The sequence below is a fragment of the Cydia fagiglandana genome, chromosome 13 (genome assembly GCF_963556715.1).
Source record: "Cydia fagiglandana chromosome 13, ilCydFagi1.1, whole genome shotgun sequence".
Classification (NCBI taxonomy): domain Eukaryota; kingdom Metazoa; phylum Arthropoda; class Insecta; order Lepidoptera; family Tortricidae; genus Cydia; species Cydia fagiglandana.
The window spans coordinates 3,746,770-3,764,968 of NC_085944.1; the positions used below are offsets into that span (position 1 = coordinate 3,746,770).

General features: G+C 37.6%; 1 protein-coding gene across 2 annotated transcripts in view; it reads left to right on the plus strand.

The window, feature by feature from the left end:
* Positions 1–18,199, plus strand: part of LOC134670014 (calmodulin-like) — a 331,833-nt gene that overhangs the window by 301,924 nt on the left and 11,710 nt on the right. For both annotated transcript variants that reach the window (XR_010099001.1, XM_063527682.1), the window contains 2 exons: positions 11,306–11,339; positions 14,391–14,492. Coding sequence is in view for 1 of the 2 variants with exons in the window: in XM_063527682.1 (XP_063383752.1) it covers positions 11,306–11,339; positions 14,391–14,492 (136 nt within the window). In the remaining variant the exon portion in view is untranslated. The remainder of the gene's footprint in view (positions 1–11,305; positions 11,340–14,390; positions 14,493–18,199) is intronic.

The following is an 18,199-nucleotide window of genomic DNA, read 5'->3' on the forward strand; positions in this document are numbered from 1 at the left end:
GTAGAGTTAAAACTGATGATTACCACATTAAAAATCTTTATACACATTTATTAAGAAGATTAACAGGTTTAATGAACCAAAATGTTGGTCGATACAAACGCGGCCTCATTGATGGTCTTGGAACAATAGTCAAATTTTTAGCTGGAAACCCTGATGCGAATGATTTGAAAGAAATTAATAATAACATTCAAACTCTTACAAATAACCAAGAAATATTACTTAGCAACTTAAACGAAACTATTAACAAAGTTGACCTAAGGCTTAAAAGTATTACGAAACGTTTAAACTCTATATATGAAATAAGTTTTACTAATAAGGAAAATATTGATATTTTAACTACTTTCATATTAATGGAAGATATAATTAATATCTTAGAGTTAGGCATAACATTAGCTAAGCCAGGAATACCTTGTAAAGACATTTTTGAGGAGGCAAACGATGTTGAAGTCGATCGTATTATGGTCTACACTGTTAGTAATGTCATACACTTTGTTGCAAAAATAGCGGAAATTAAAGCTAAAAGTGGTAATGCATACAACCTCATCCCTTTCCCAACTCATGATGGCCTAATCCTCGAAATCCAAAAACCTTCAATCCTCATTAAAAACTCATGGTACGCCTACCCAAGTGCTAAACAATGTAAAGCTAAGAAAACCATGATGGTCTGCAAACACGTTTGGTGGAAGGACTCCAATAAAACACCTGACTGCATCCATCAAGCCCTGCTTCTCAAAAACAACCACACGTGCCTTACGACGAAACTAGAAGAAGAGGAAGCTATCACAACAATAAACGACGGCAATTTCCTGTTATACTCAAGAGGACCACAACGAGTAACCATCAATTGCAATGAAACGTTTTACGAAGTCATCCAAGGGCCATATAAATTACACCTTAATCCCGGCTGTGAACTACAGATGGCAAACTTATATACTAAAGTGATCTCGAAAACCAACAATCTATTCAAAGAAGAAGTCCAGCAGATACAGATGCACTTAGAACAAAAAGCAGACAAGATCCAATATACAGATGAAGATTTACAAATATACCTGAAGCCATTAGAATCAACAATCAAATCAAACATACATCAACACATTTGGATACCCAGCGTATGGAGCATAAGTATCTTTTTGTGCCTCATCGGGTGCGCCATATACCTCAAGTGCACCCAACGTCGCAGCAGCATCGAGAACACGGGTGTAACAAGCTACACCCTTAGTTCTCTCTTAAGGGGGGAGGAGTTAAGGAACGCTTCCCACGCAGCCCCGACCTCCAGCAAGACACCGACGGCAAAACATTAAACATTATCTTCAGCGTCGATAGAAGGGTTGCAGACGCGCCTAACTAATGGGCACCTAACCGCATAAACAAACGCACCCTCTGATACAAGTGCAGGCGCATGTAAAGCATCACCTATTTTATGGCGTTTGTCAATTAGTGCCGCTCCCACGGGATCGACTCTTCATTATCTTAATGGCACCGCAGCGACAGCATAAACGCTCCAGAAACTTCTCGTGGCCTACGTGACTCCAGACCACGCATCCCCATATCTTCCCACGGTTTCGGGATGAATATAAACAGCAACCCCGACCAGCGGCGGGCAGTTCTCATCCAGTTGGCATCGAGTCCTCATCTAGCGACCAGGCTACACGTGAGCTCCGAATCGCTCGGTGTACCGGTACACCCTCGCGCTTCTCAACGATATTTAATTAACCTCATAATTGTAAAACCCAATAAAGTAAATACCTCCTCATCGGTGTTTTATAAGAAGACCTCCGTTCTCACAAGACACTTAACTTAAGTTTTATGAAACTAGCTACTGTAACGTACGATTATTTAATGAATTAGTGTTTATAGACAGGTATAGGTATGGCCATTAGAGTTTAAGTCACGCACACAACAACAAAATCATGTAACGACTGCGAAATTTTGAAATTAGTATTCTTTTTTTCGTACCGATAGTAAGTTGAACATTAATATCGTGCGCTGAAGTCACATTCACTCATTCATTCATTCAATACTGTTTTTGCGATTAGTATACTGTGTAGCCGTGTGGGTAATCATTATTTTTTTTCACTTCATTCATCAATCGTTTTTATTAGTCGGGGTTCGACCCACGAATCTCGGTTTGAAAGCCACACTCATAACCAAAGCTTCTAAAATGTTTAATGCAATAAAAATCCTCTGTCATCGTCAACATAAAGGTTTTAACTAAACATTCGTTTTTGCTAGAATTGAATAATGTTTGTTATTTCATTGCGACTATGAAATTGAAATAGTTTTATGACAATGACGACATGATGGTATAAAACATCTTATAGATGTTTTAATTTGCGGGCGTACCTCGGTCACGAATAATACGCTCTGATGAGTGAACTAGAAATGTTGGCAACTTCAAACGTAAAAAAAAAACAAATAATTATGATCATCATCATTGGCCTTTACGTCTATTGCAGACGATTTATGGTGTAACATACATTACACCGCCTGGGACGGAATTAAGGAAACGCAGGGATGCCCAGCACCTGCATTACCCTCTCGGCTTCACTGTCTTATGCCACAGGAAAGGCGAGCCAATACGTGTGGAGACAGGTCAGCTGCAGGAATCTGCCGCATATTTCAGGTTGGACCCTACTCGCGCCTTACGGAAACTCCATTCCGGGTTTTATTTTGGAGTATCCTTCTCCTAGATGGATTGCAAAACAATGCTAAGAGGACCATCTCCCCTGTGACGAAATAGCTTCTTACTTCGTTTGTGGACTTAGTCGCCTCGTACGACACCCTATCCTATGTGAAGGTTGGCGCTATTCTAAAGCCGGCCACCACACGGCAGAAATAATAATAATAATTATGATACACCTTATAAAACAAAGTCTCCCGCGCGTCTGTGTTTGTGTGTCAGCGGTTTTCACCTATCAATAGAGTGATTCTTGAGGAAGGTTTATTTTATGTGGGCCTTTTCAGAAATAAATATTGAAAACCTGATTCTTTCACATCTGGACGTTCTTGGGCTCATTCTACTCAGAATCGACAGCATTCTCCATCCTACCATTAAAATAAGATGTCCCAAAATGTCCACTCCATTACGTCACGTTTTAGTATGAAAAAAATTTTCACTTGTAGGGTAAAGGCACCAGTAGTCAGCCTTATAACGACTTTTTTAAGTTTGAACGTTCGGCATTTCTACAGGATTAGTCGGATAATTAAACTAATGACATAATTAGATCAATTGTTTATCATAATTTTAAACCAAAATATTTAAAAAAATAACAATCATCTTTATAATATCTATAATTAACTTTAAACAAAAAGTGGCACTTTTCTCCAGTAGTCAGCCTCCAAAATCCAGTAAGCAGCCTCTGTGTACCCAGTACTCAGCCTTTATAATATTCATAATAATTTGATCAAAATCACTCATATTTATATGAGTAAACTATATCATAACCAACAATATGATTATCATTATTTTTTCTTATAAGTACATACAATTCTTATGACACGAAATTTGTTAGTTAAGTACTATGTACTTATCTAAAAAAGTTGTCAAGCGGACCCCAGGCTCCCATGAGCCGTGCCAAAAATGCCGGGATAACGCGAGGAAGAAGAAGGTACCTATTCGGTAAAAAATAATGAAACGATTCTATTCAGATCTAATTATCATTAATAAACAAAGTCATATACCTAGCAGGAAAAAGCAAAATGAGAGTTATGTACCTATAGTTAACGTCATTAATATGTATACACTTTTGAACCTTATTTCAATGAGATAGGGTTTAAAAATGTGGACATATTTTTGGCGGCGACGTACCAAGCAACGTCAATGGCTGAGTATTGGATCCGCGAAGTGAAGTGAAGAAGTTCCAGTGGTCAGCCGCATTATAACGTAATTTCAAATGCGGCTGACTACTGGATTTTACTTAAAATTGACTAGGGCATGCCTAACTAAATTTGAAAATGTAAATTTAACGGTCCTAACGGTCGTGTTGGCTCGAAAATAATAAAATAAACGAATAACCCAAAGGTCAGCCGTGGGGGGCTGATCACTGGATTTTTTGGAAAAAAGTGTTATCCAGTGGCCAGCCTCTCAATTTATAAGTGAAATATAGATATTTTCAACAAAACATAATCCAATTTAATAGATAAACTAATAAACAAACCAATCATTAACAAAAATAATAACTTACAACATTAAAACATAGTTTTTCTTGCCTGTTAAGAGAACACCACGTGCAGTAAAAAATATGGCGGACATGACACTTTTGCACTCGTCGACAAACAGCACTTGTATGAACGAGTATATTTCTTCCCCCCGTTCCCTCACCGCACCTGTCGTGTGACGTATTAACCAATAAGGAATCAAAGCTCCTATTTGAGTACTCGCGATTTGTTTAAACGAATATACCAGATATTTATGACCAATAAACGACTCAAAAGGCTGACCACTGGTCCCTGGCTGGCCACTGGTGCTGTTACCCTATGTGCGTGACGTAGTGGAATGTACAATTTTCATACAAATTTTTGGGACATCAGAATTGAATATGCTAGTGATTCTGAGTTGAAAGAACCCAAAAACACCGGGATCTGTGAGAATCGGGTTTTCGATATTTATTTCTGAAAACGCCCGCGTGTATAATTTGTTCAGTTTTTGTGCACCTAACCCGTGCGAACCCCGGGCGGGTCGCTTGTGAAAGATACATACCTATATTAGCTTTCTATCCTCTGTGTGGTCAGGGGTAGGTTTTAATCAGGATGCTGCATTGATTACTGAGATTACTATTGCGAGTTGATAGAATTTACGAGTAGAATGTACCTACCCACTAAAATCATGAGTAGAAGTGTTAGGCTACATACTGGACTGTTGTATAATAGTTATTAGTTTTACAAGGGGCCAAAGTTGTTGTTTAACCGCTCGTGCTAATATTGATAGCGAAATTATTCCAAAATTGAACCACGAGCGTAGTTCGTAAGTTGGAAAAATGGAATCTTGAGCTTTACATAGACAAAGGATTAGCCGTCGGGATCTATTAGAATACTACGAACAGTATATTACGCTGCCTGAAAATCTGTCAACGACGACCCCTATAATGGAATCTAGAAAAGCGCAAACTACAGTAAACTTCCAACTAGCCCTCATTGTCAGTTTCAGCCCTCATTATTCATAAAACAACCCTGAATGACTCCCACTCAATCAGTATAAAACCCGTGTAATGTTTTAACGAACAGGGCGAGGCCATTTTAACGGCCGCCATGAACGGTCCGCCGCTTTTCTTTAATCACTCACTTTTACGGTTTACGCCTTCGCTTCGTTCGGTAAGCCAGCTTTCACACCATTTAATGTGATTATAAAGTAATTACAAAATAAAATATAAAATGTTGTTATTATAATATACCTATTTAAGAGGAAGATAAAAAATAATTATGCTACGCAAATGTAATTATGGTTCTCGTATAATATTTTAGAGCGTTGAACTTGAGACACTAGTTAGGTTTTTGTTCGCAAGTAGAAACACTTGTAAGCATTTATACCTAATCGTGCGATGAATCATTTAAACATGTAGGTACCTGACCTAATAAACTTTTATACTTATACGTAATTTATAAAATTATGGGTATTAAGGTCGAGCTTCAAGCTCGACACCGTCGACACCTTCAAGCTCCTGGAATGGCAAGGACTTGGCATCAACATCAACGGCGAATACATCACTCACCTTCGGTTTGCCGACGATATCGTAGTCATGGCAAAGTCGATGGAGGAACTCAGCATGATGCTCGATGACCTCAACCGAGTTTCACAACGGGTGGGCTTGAAAATGAACATGGACAAGACGAAACTTATGTCAAATGCCAATGTTGTGCCCATCCCAGTCTCTGTTGGGAATTCGGTACTCGAAGTTGTTGACTCGTACATCTACCTAGGACAAGTAGTCCAATTAGGTAGGTCCAACTTCGAGAAGGAGGTCAACCGCCGAATCCAACTCGGTTGGGCAGCGTTCGGGAAACTACGTAATGTCTTTTCGTCCGACATACCTCAGTGCCTCAAGACGAAAGTCTTTAATCAATGTGTGTTACCAGCGATGACTTACGGCTCCGAAACGTGGTCTTTCACTATCGGCCTCATCTCAAAATTCAAAGTCGCTCAACGAGCTATGGAGAGGGCTATGCTCGGAGTTTCTCTGCGTGATCGAATCAGAAATGAGGAGATCCGTAGACGAACTAAAGTCACCGATATAGCTCACCGGATTAGCAAGCTGAAGTGGCAATGGGCAGGCCACATTGCGCGCAGAGAAGATGGCCGATGGGGTCGAAAAGTGCTCGAGTGGAGACCACGGACTAGCAAACGCAGCGTAGGACGTCCACCCACAAGATGGACGGACGACCTTGTTAAAGCCGCCGGAAGACGCTGGATGCGGGTGGCTTCCAACCGGTACGAATGGAGGTCCAAGGGGGAGGCCTATGTTCAGCAGTGGACGTCTTATGGCTGAGATGAAGGTCGAGCTCGTTTTGTACCCCGTTTTTATTTCCTACCAAGTAGTGTTTATTATGGTTTAAAAGTTATTAGTTTCTTAAGGGAGTAAAGTTGTTGTTTAACCGTTCATGCTAATATTGATTGGTGCGAAAGATACCAAAATTGAATCACAAGCGTAGAGAGTGTTAAAACCAATTCAAAGTGACAAGTTGTTGAAATCTGAATCGGGCACCCGTAATCAATTGTCCCGGCAATAATTATGATGTAATCACATTTTTAATGTAATATCATTATCGTAAATCAAAAACCACATGTAATTATTGTTGTATTATATTCACCACAAACAAATAGCAAACCTCAAATGATTTAGCTGTCCACAAACCAAACGCGAGATGGAGAGGCAATGTATCAAATTTATAGCATCCGCTCCATGGCTATATAACATCTGAAGCTGCTATCATAATAAATTAGGAACAATGATGGACCGCAACTGTTTAGGGCGTTTTCTAACGATAAATAAGTACCTAAATATAGTTCGTTTTTAGGGTTCCGTACCCAAAGTATAAAACGGGACCCTATTACTAAGACTTCGCTGTCCGTCCGTCCGTCCGTCCGTCCGTCCGTCTGTCACCAACCGTGATAGACAGTTGAAATTTTCACAGATGTTGTATTTCTGTTGCCGCTATAACAACACAATACATACTAAAAACAGAATAAAATAAAGATTTAAGTGGGGCTCCCATACAGCAAACGTGATTTTGACCAAAGTTAAGCAACGTCGGGCGTGGTCAGTACTTGGATGGGTGACCGTTTTCTTTTTGCATTTTTTTCCGTTTTTTTTTTTGCTTTATGGCACGAAACCCTTCGTGCGCGAGTCCGACTCGCACTTGCCCGGTTTTTTTAGCATAAAGCCCCATTTAGACGTGTCAAGAACTTGCATGCGATTTTCGATACGTTGCGGTATTTGGTCGTTCGACTGAAATACATTATACTCTGTAGTTAGCAATGTATTGAATATTGCTTGCAAGTTCTTGAATAGTCTAAATGGGGCTTTAGAAAGAACTTGCAAGAAGGTAAGCGATCTTGACATGTCTTTTAATTGAAAAACGCTTTTTAGAAATCAAAAACTATTACTTATTAAAGCAGAAGAATATAAATGATCGTATTAGTTTCATAATTGTTACATATTTGCCGAAACTTATTTTTAAACTGTGTTTTTCAATTAAAAGACACATCAAGATTGTTTATCTTATTTCTAATACTAAAAAAACGAACTATAGTGAAGAGAAAAAATGATGACCGAAATTGCGCTAAACGGTACGAAACGATAAGAAATTATCCATGAAAACGCAATGTGACTTAAACAAATATGTGGATTGAGGAACTAAAAAACCGCATTATAGAAAAAAAAATATCCATACGAAATTAACCTAGATATTTCATTGCTGAAGAGTGTAGCTTCACGAGATAAAAATATTATTTTATTTTCAACTCACCAAACCTCAAATTATTTTTTCTACTTGTCGACTTTATTGGCTGAATTAAGATTTTGTGTACCAAACTAAAATTGCATAATTTTCACATTATTGGGGGAGAGAGAAAAATATGCAATCAGACTCAACTATAATAACTTCATTACGAAACGCTTTAGTGAACTATAATGAATTTGACTAATCACGTGTCGCCGCGGCCAAGAAGACAAAAACCAAACGGTACTTAAGTAGAACAGCTCAGCAAGCTTCATAGCTTAAACACGGTACTCGACTAAAAAGACCTCCATTACATCACGATTGTATAATATCATAAGTAACAGTTGATTTTGCTAGTTCTGTCCACAAACCGAATGGCGTGTGATTTAGAGGCAATATATAAAATGTATCGCATCCACTCCATGGTCATATAACATCGCTATCACAATAAATTAAGAACAGTGAGAAACCGCAACAGTTTAGGGATTTTATGTAACGATAATAAATAAATGGATACTTCAGAGGAAAACGATATAAAAGTACAGTACATTTTTATGGCACCTACTCACCGAAGGTACACAGCATTTTTTAGGCTTCCGTATCCAAAGCGTAAAACGGGACCCTATTACTAAGACTCCGCTGTCCGTCCGTCCGTCTCACGAACCGTATTATTTATTTAGTATTTCTGTTGCCGCTATAACAACAAATACTAAAAAGTACGGAACCCTCGGTGGGCGAGTCTGACTCGCACTTGTCCGGTTTTTTTATTTAGAGAGGGATAACGCGAAATCGTAATTCAAACAAAGGCAAATGACATATCAATTTTCATACTGAAACTAGACTATATTTGCTACGCAGACTCAAATTAAAACGTTAAAAGATTTAAATTGTCTCGATAGAAAAACATGATAAAAAGCGAAATCATATCTAATTTTAATTTGTTTTCAGTTATATACCGTAGCAGTTTACTGCTTTTAGTATAAAATATAGCGATCTAAAGGGCAAAATTTGGAACAGTTTTCTCTCATTCACGATTTTCCATCATTTTCATTCCATTCCAAGAATAGTCTGCAGCGGATTTGATAGCCCACGCAGTAAAAGTGTTATTTTAAACGTCAAACTTCTATGAAATCATGATGTATAAATGACACTTGCACTGCGTGGGCTATCAAATCCGCTGCAGACTTTTATGGTCTGACTCTAGCTAGTGGTGAATATCAAATAATATACCGTACATTAAGTTCCGGAAAACTCGTTAGTACGGGCTAGGGTCTGAACTCGTGAGCTCCGGATTTGAAGTCAGACGTCGGATCCACTCTGCCTTCTCCGCTTTATTTGTTTATTTTTTTTCGATAAATCATAATGGATAGATTTAAGATGGCGATTACTACTCCATCTATTGAACTGAATGCTAAAGATTATAGTTCACCAGCTTAGCGCTAGATGGCGTTACAAGTAACATTTGATGATTGATCAAAATAATGAATTGCTTATTTTTGTTTACTAGGTAGGTGTTTTAGTATTGGAAAAAATGTATTCGTGTTACCTAATTGTTCTCATTGTATCAGCACTTCTGGTAAGCAAACGCCTACTAATTTTTTAATATGATTACGTTTTAGTTAAACATTAATTTAAGTACCTATATAATATGTTTTGTATATTAAAGGAAAGGGTAACCTATCTCAATAAGGAATGCCATGTATTCTTTTATTACGAAAAAAAACTAATTTAAATACGTAAATATAGTCCCACCAATAATAGTCTGCAGCGGATTTGATAGCCCACGCAGTATAAGTGTTATACGTCATAATTTCATAGAAGTTTGACGTTTAAAATGACACTTGCACTGCGTGGGCTATCAAAATCGCTGCAGACTTTTTATGGTCTGACTTTAGTAAAGTTACGGGTTCAGGTACGTTCAAAACCTTTCGACACGCAAAAGTACCTAGAGTACCTATTATACATACCTATATTGTACGGAACTCTTCGTGCGAGTGACCAACTCACACTTGACCGGTTTTTTTACACTATGTAAAATTATTTACTGCCTACCACAGCACTATCAGTCATTCAGTCTATGTCAAAATATAAAATTTGTTTACAAAATAGTTCGCATCTAGCCAAAATGAAATGTGATATAATTAAAATGTCAAATAACGTCACTGTTGATGTTTGATGAGTCAATATGATTCCCGCCAAAATTCGCTGCAGCATTGCCAACATTGAGGAAATAACTGGGACGGTGCATCTATATTGACCGCACTTTTGTGATATAAGCGGATTTTCGTGAAGCCATTAGTCTAGTTTTAATGTCATTTTGATATGACCTTGACCGTGAGAAGTCGTCCCACTACCTACCAGAATACATAATATACAGGGTGTTTGGTACATCGTTTGCCAAATTATTAAAACGGCAGATAGGTTGAGTCATTTGCTATCTCCTCAGGCCTAGAAATTTTTAATTTTGCGCACTTTTATTTTTTCGACGCTATGCCAGTTATTCGTAAAATTTCAAATTTTTACTTGCGCAGTAGTAAAAAAAACCATGGCCAATTTTTTTTCTAGGCATGAGAAGATAGCAAATGACTCATCCTATCTGCTGTTTTTAATTTAGCAAACAATGTACCAAATACCCTGTATATGTATTTAGTTACAGAATTTTCACTAAGACATCATGAATCATGTTGGCTTCTCTTTCTCACTTTATGGTCGGACCAGCCGAGAGCCAAGAGTCAAAAATACAATTACAAAATATGCGTACCTAAATAAAACATACCTAGGTCACGTTTTTATTCAATGCATTAAAGAAATAATGAACAATCTACGTATAAACACATTAGAGAACGCCCATCTAGCGTCGGATGATTATAGCGCGCAAAAGTCTGTTTTAAATATAGAATACGCTTTATAATCACACTGACAATGTGTCGCGCGTGTCAACCGGCCAGTTCGATAGCGTTCGATCTTTAAAAATAAAGCGTTCCGTTTTACAAAGAATAAAGTGCTTGGCATAAAAACCAGTCGCCGAATTTGTTGTTCGAAAAAAAAAGTTCAAAAAGGGAATGAAATGTGAAAGTTTTTTCTTCGATATTGGCAAAAGTTTGCGCGATAAAAGTTTTGGAGCGGGTAAAAAATTGTTCGCGTGTGAAAATATATCGGTTCTGTTTACGTGTGTGTAAAACAATTGTGAAATAAGTGGAAATGGCTAAGACTGTAGCGACAGACGATGTTTATAATAAAGAATATAGGAGATTGCGACGTTTGACTACTGATTTAGCTTCGAGACAATTCTCTGTGGGTGTTCTAATGCCATTATTTTTTTATTTTCCTGTATGATGTTGAAATTTATTGTATTTTTTGTTTCACGCAGTCCGAATATGGCCTTACGGAGGAGCAAGTGGCAGGTATGGTTCGATTTAATTAGGTATTTATTTAATTAATTGCTCTACAAAAAATAAGTGCATTCCCGTTGCCAGTGATGTTTTGGGATTATGCTGAACTTTTACTATGGGACCAACCCCGGAATCCCGAAAAAATTTGTCTGTTTCATACATTTTGGCTGGTAAATTTTCTGTGGGAGGATACATTTTTTTGGTCCCATAGTGAAAGTTGCTGAGTGTGATCCCAAAACCTCATTGGCAACGGGAATGCAGTTATTTTTTGGCCACCGCATGTATGTAGAGGCATATATCCTTCTATGTTAAGTTACTAGTATGTATTAGTATTAGAAAATAGCAGATACATTTGACGCATAGTCTGATCCGGTACTTTTCATGCTGTTGAGTTCATGACTGTACAAGTAAATAATATATTTGTTCAATATTCAGCAATGAATGCCGACTATTCATATTTGTTTGTTAATTTGATGTGCTGGTGTATTTATTTACCTAATTGCATCAGCGTTTTAGTTCTCGCTAGATTTTGCATACATATTCGTTCTAAATTGGAACTTCGATAACAAGAATCCCAAGGGAACGCCGAAAAGCTCACGTTAACGAGTTTTTGACTTTTAAAGAATTTTGATTGGTTAGGTAGGCATTTTGAGCTGAACAGTTAGCTTAAATATAGTTCGTAATAGGTTCATGTAAATTAATTTGTAAACGCTAATGGCTACAGAGATACACTAACAACGAGCCAATATAATTTATTTCTTAGAGTTCAGGAGGTTTTTTTAAAAATATAGTTATTTTGACTAAGTAATAGAGATAAAATTAATGTTTTGAGCATTGTAACTACTAGTTTACCGTTAACGTAAATGTGAGATTCGTCCAACATTCCAAGTTATCCTCGAAGTCAATTTAAAGTTCCAAATCCGAAAGCACAAAATTTGCCCTGGGTCTGACGATAATAACCTCAAATCCTATGAAATCATAAAATCTAAGGAATTGCATTCTATTTCTGGTTAAGATTCTAAACATTATTGAAGTAGGCCTAAGGCATAATCAAACACTGAATCGTCAGTTATCAGTACTTAAATCGTTAATGAGTATATCGTCTTGTCGAGGTTTCACAGTACCCACAGACAAAACATCCTCCTGACTTAGCATAGTCGCGCTACCCCCTCTGCTACGCATACAGTAATTTTACTCCATGTTCGAGTCGAAAGTGTCTTTGTGTGACGTCCGTGTTTTTAAACGGACCAATCACGGCACGGGACTTCGCTCACCTCGTCCCGCGCACCCCCGCATTTTTGGCATCATCGGTTGCATGAAATAATTGCTCTAAACTCGGTCTAGAGGATTCCTAGTCTATGACAGTACCTAGCGCTCGATGTTTTCATTGCACCGGTCCCAGCGATAGTTTGTCAAAGCTAATGAATTGTGTGCATTGTTCCCTGTTCGTGCTAATTATCTAATGGACATTTACACATATATTATGTTTTAGCACGTGCATAAGAGTCACACGAACCTAGACGCCGCCATACAATCGATATTACGCTCTCATTTCAACACGACATTTTGAAATATCATTATATAGGTATTTAACATGGACATTTAAGTAACTTCATTATCTGTGGCTTACTACGTTTCGTAGCTAAAAATTTGTTATTACAAGATTTCATCCTGACCGCAGAATGGTGGGTGAATCTTTTTTCTTAAATTAGTTAGCTTGTTTTACGAAGAGGTACACAGGTTTTATTAATGGTACACTGAGGTACTCAGAAGGTACAATATGTTTATACGTATTTCGTTAAAATTCACTGAGGTTCACCCGCCATCCTGACGCTTACGGTAACATTCATTCATTTTTGTGTTGGGTTCACAGCACACACAAACGGCCTTTTGCGCTAAACCCATAATGTATCGTCTTTGTTACGTTAGGGGTAAAAATATGCCCATCATAAAAAGGATATACCTAATTAATAGTAGCATTTGAGAACTAAATGTTTTCTTTTCATAACGAAATCTAATGGTAATGATCGTATTTATCATAACTAGTACGAGTATATGCCAGTTAATGTCTTAGCTTCCATATATTTACAAGCAAGTAACACATATTTAGGAACATGGACATCTATCCAAACGTACACTTTAATATCTAAATGATGTCATTTTGTTCAAATTCGCGCGTGTTTCGCTCGCCGCAACGCATATGTATGAACAAGAACAAACAAAATATACGCGCACATGATAACGAAATGACATAATTTTGAGATCAAAATATAAGTTCGGATTGGTTTCTTTGTGACATAGACGCCGGCTGAAAAGGGAGTGCCATGGGCTTGGCACTGCCTTGCTTTAACGATTACTACCTAGCTCTCTCATAAATAACTAATCATGGCAAAACTATTCAGTAGGAGTTCCTATATTACCAATGCTTCTACGTAAATAGCTAAGAATACTCGACAAACGTAATATGATGAATTTCTACTCTTAAAAATATTGACAACGGGATAGGTACCTGTACGGAATTTTCAATTGCTCTTGTATGAAATCCGAACTACCTACGGTTTAAATATAATAACTACATAGTTGTAGTAGTACATATAAATACATAACAAGTACGGCGCACTTATATCCCTTTAAGGGATCTTCCATCTAACCTTACAAGAATATTATTAGTATTATTACATATCTTTGCATGCACAAAGCCGTGACGAGTGGCGAAAGACAGGGGGGGCCTTTTCGCAGCAGTGGGACACAATATAGGCTATTAAAAAAAAATTAAATATCTGGGTCAAGATATAAATATTGAGTCAAAAGTGACCATTCATTTTATCTGATAATTTATTAGAAAGTAGAGCCTAAGATTTGTAATACAATATATTTTATTTCTTAGCCGAAGACATTTTCCAGTTTCCTTTTATGAAAATTTAAAAAGCTCTTTAACAAATAATATTCCTTGGATCAAGGCTGAGAGGGTAGCAAGCAACTAATAAACTCATGAAAACATTGTTCTACTATTCAGATATTTTTAAGTACCTATAATAAATAATTTCTTCTGTTAATTTTCAGAGTTCAAAGAAGCCTTCATGTTATTCGACAAGGACGAAGACGGCACGATCACCATGGCGGAGCTGGGAGTCGTCATGCGCTCACTGGGGCAGAGACCTTCAGGTACGTTTGTATTCGTATTTTACAAAGAAGCCTTCATGTTGTTCGACAAAGAAGATGGCACGATCACCATGGCGAAGCTAGGGGTTGCCATGCGCTCGCTGGGGCAGAGATCTTCAGGTTAGTTCTGTTGTGTTGGTATTTTACAAAGAAGCCTTCATGTTGTTCGACAAAGAAGATGGTACGATCACCATGGCGGAGCTAGGGGTTGCCATGCGCTCGCTGGGGCAGAGACCTTCATTCAGGTTAGTTCTGTTGTGTTGGTATTTTACAAAGAAGCTTTCATGTTGTTCTACAATGAAGATGGTACGATCACCATGGCGGAGCTGGGGGTTGTCATGCGCTCGCTGGGGCAGAGACCTTCAGGTTAGTTCTGTTGTGTTGGTATTTTACAAAGAAGCTTTCATGTTGTTCGACAACGAAGACGGTACGATCACCATGGCGGAGCTGGGGGTTGTCATGCGCTCGCTGGGGCAGAGACCTTCAGGTTAGTTCTGTTGTGTTAGTATTTTACAAAGAAGCTTTCATGTTGTTCGACAACGAAGATGGTACGATCACCATGGCGGAGCTGGGGGTTGTCATGCCCTCGCTGGGGCAGAGACCTTCAGGTTAGTTCTGTTGTGTTAGTATTTTACAAAGAAGCTTTCATGTTGTTCGACAACGAAGACGGTACGATCACCATGGCGGAGCTGGGGGTTGTCATGCGCTCGCTGGGGCAGAGACTTTCAGGTTAGTTCTGTTGTGTTGGTATTTTACAAAGAAGCATTCATGTTGTTCGACAACGAAGATGGTACGATCACCATGACGGAGCTGGGACTATGCGCTCGCTGGGGCAGAGACCTTCAGGTTAGTTCTGTTGTGTTGGTATTTTACAAAGAAGCTTTCATGTTGTTCGACAACGAAGATGGTACGATCACCATGGCGGAGCTGGGACTATGCGCTCGCTGGGGCAGAGACCTTCAGGTTAGTTCTGTTGTGTTGGTATTTTACAAACAAGCTTTCATGTTGTTCGACGACGAAGATGGTACGATCACCATGGCGGAGCTGGGGGTTATCATGCGCTCGTTGAGGCAGAGACCTTCATATACGTTTTTATTCGTATTTAACATTAGTACAAGTACAGGGCGGATACGCCATTAGTGTTTGGAAGATAAGTATGACTTTAGTTTTATTGTTAATATCGAATCCATGGCTCACTATAATCTTACCGTCCGAAATCTAGTTACATTATCTATAATTAGTCTGCATCTACTGATTTTTCATTAGTTATTATATCGATTATACAGTGTGGAAAGATAAGTCGGGCCCTGGAGGGAAACTACCTTAAATCCTTAAGCTGGCTCATTTAACTTAAAGGAGACATTCCTTTATTTTTTAAACGAAACAAAACTGCATTCAAAGTATTTTTCTTTTTTTCTTCAATTTCGCTTGTCTAATAAAATCTTGAGTACTAAATATTACATTTTATGGATATTTTGTACGACAGACGAGTGTAAGACCTAATGTTTCTTGGAGAAATGTGATAATACGAACTGAAATTAACATGAACTGTATCGACTAGTAGAATAAAATCGCGAGTTTTTATTTTTTGGAATTTTTAGTCGGTTCGAGTCCCGGGCGAGGCAAGCGAGTTTTAGAAAATCTTTGAATGCAGTTTTGTTTCTTTAAAAAAATAAAGGAATGTTTCCTTTAAGTAAAATGAGCCAGCTTAAGGATTTAAGGTAGTTTCCCTCCAGGGCCCGACTTATCTTTCCACACTGTATATCGGTTTCCTTGGTCTTTGTGGTGAGAAACCGCGACCGACAGAAACACGATACAGATAATCATCATTATTCATCATTAATACAAACAGTCTTGCCAAGTCAATATACAGAGACTTTTACAAAATTTGATCAGAATTAAAAATCATATGTTTGTACAGCTACACAATTAGGTAGGCAAACAAGGCAATTTATAATGGAATCCATATTGTTTCTTTAATTTTGTTATGACGTATCATCAAGTTAAAAAAAGGAGTCACTCAGTCTTTTATGCTTACAAGCCTCTAATATTATCCACCTCGTATTTTGGTTTATTTCAAAAATAATATAACTATAGGTATGCATTGTTTGTAGATTCAAGCATTTATCTCTACATTTAAAGAAACATTTGAGCAGTGATTGTGTGGCACAAGAATAGAAATGTTAATATTAGCCTGTGTGTTGGCAAGAGTCCTGGACATCATTTTCAGCTATAATTTAAACGTTAAACGCCGTGTTGTTTTGTAATTGTTCTGTTTGTGTAAATACGTGAAAAAAACACACAGAGGTATAAAACGATTCGATGTTTCAAACGTTTTGAGCTTAAGTTTTATTTTACGATTGATTTCGTGCAAATAGTGAATAGAATCAGGCGTTACTTTGCGGAAATCCATATTAATTAAAACCAAAAATATTACTTTGCTAGTCCGCGGAAAAATAACGTGCTAGCCAATCAGTGCCAACCCGTTATACTTACTTGTGTATTTTTCACATGCAATTAATACATACTAGCACATTATCTTTTCGCGGATTAACAAAGTAACATTTTTGGTTTTAATTTTAGTTTTGATTTCGTGCAGTTTATTGACTTACTATCAAGTATCAACCCAGTTGCCCATAGTTACAATCTTATTCTTAGCATAAGTAACAATCTTTTTTTTATCATTTATTTACATACAATATATATACAGTGGTACTACTAAACGAAATTAATAACTAGCTTAAATCGAATATAGGCCCCTGAGGCATTGTACCAAGGATGCTGGCGGCACTTCCTCGCTGTATCGTAATGCAGTAACAATCTATGTGTAAACTAAACAGGCCAGCCACACTCATCCCGTCCACACCTATACGTACATATGTTGTGCATAGTTTATTCCGTCGTATTTTCACGGAAACGTACGAACGTGTCTCGCTATTTCAGTCAGTCTCGGTACAAAAAGCACTGAGGTTGACGGAAGTAGCATGACAAATATGAAGGTTTCCGAGAGAATACGATGGAAAACAATTATGCAACATCTGTACCCGTATTGACATTAATAAATAACACACAATTACTCAACAAATTTATTACCGTTATCTATACGAAATCTAAAATACCTACCTACCTACCTACTTAAAAATACATTGAAGGCATATAAATCACATCTGCGATAGTGTATGTAATTATTTATGAAGTCTTTGAAAAATAAATAAACATGTCAACAGCAGTAATTTATGAGATCTTACGAAACTTCGAAGTATTTTACATACCTATTTGACGTATTTATTTAACTAGGTAGGTACAGTAGATAAATATTTCGTGTGAAAATAGAATATAATAATAGAAGAGAATAAATTTCAGTACCTAATGTACATACCTATTCATAAAATTCATAAATTCAAGTTTTAATTACATAAAATTTGGATTTTTGTTGCATCAATGATTTCAAGAAACAGTAGGTAATTTTTTTTCAGCAACTTTCCTCCTCATTTTAACAAAATTTATGTGTTAAATCAATGCATAAAAAATGGCTTAAATGGTTCAACGCCATTCAAGATGTTACACGCGAGGGGTTCCAGGGTTCCTTAAGGAAGGCAATGAATCGGCCAGGATGGAGAGCACTACAGCACAGAGCGACTTATGGTGGTCACGACCCTCAGACATGAGGATTCGACTAGGAAGAAGAAAAAATGGCGAAAGGTTTATAC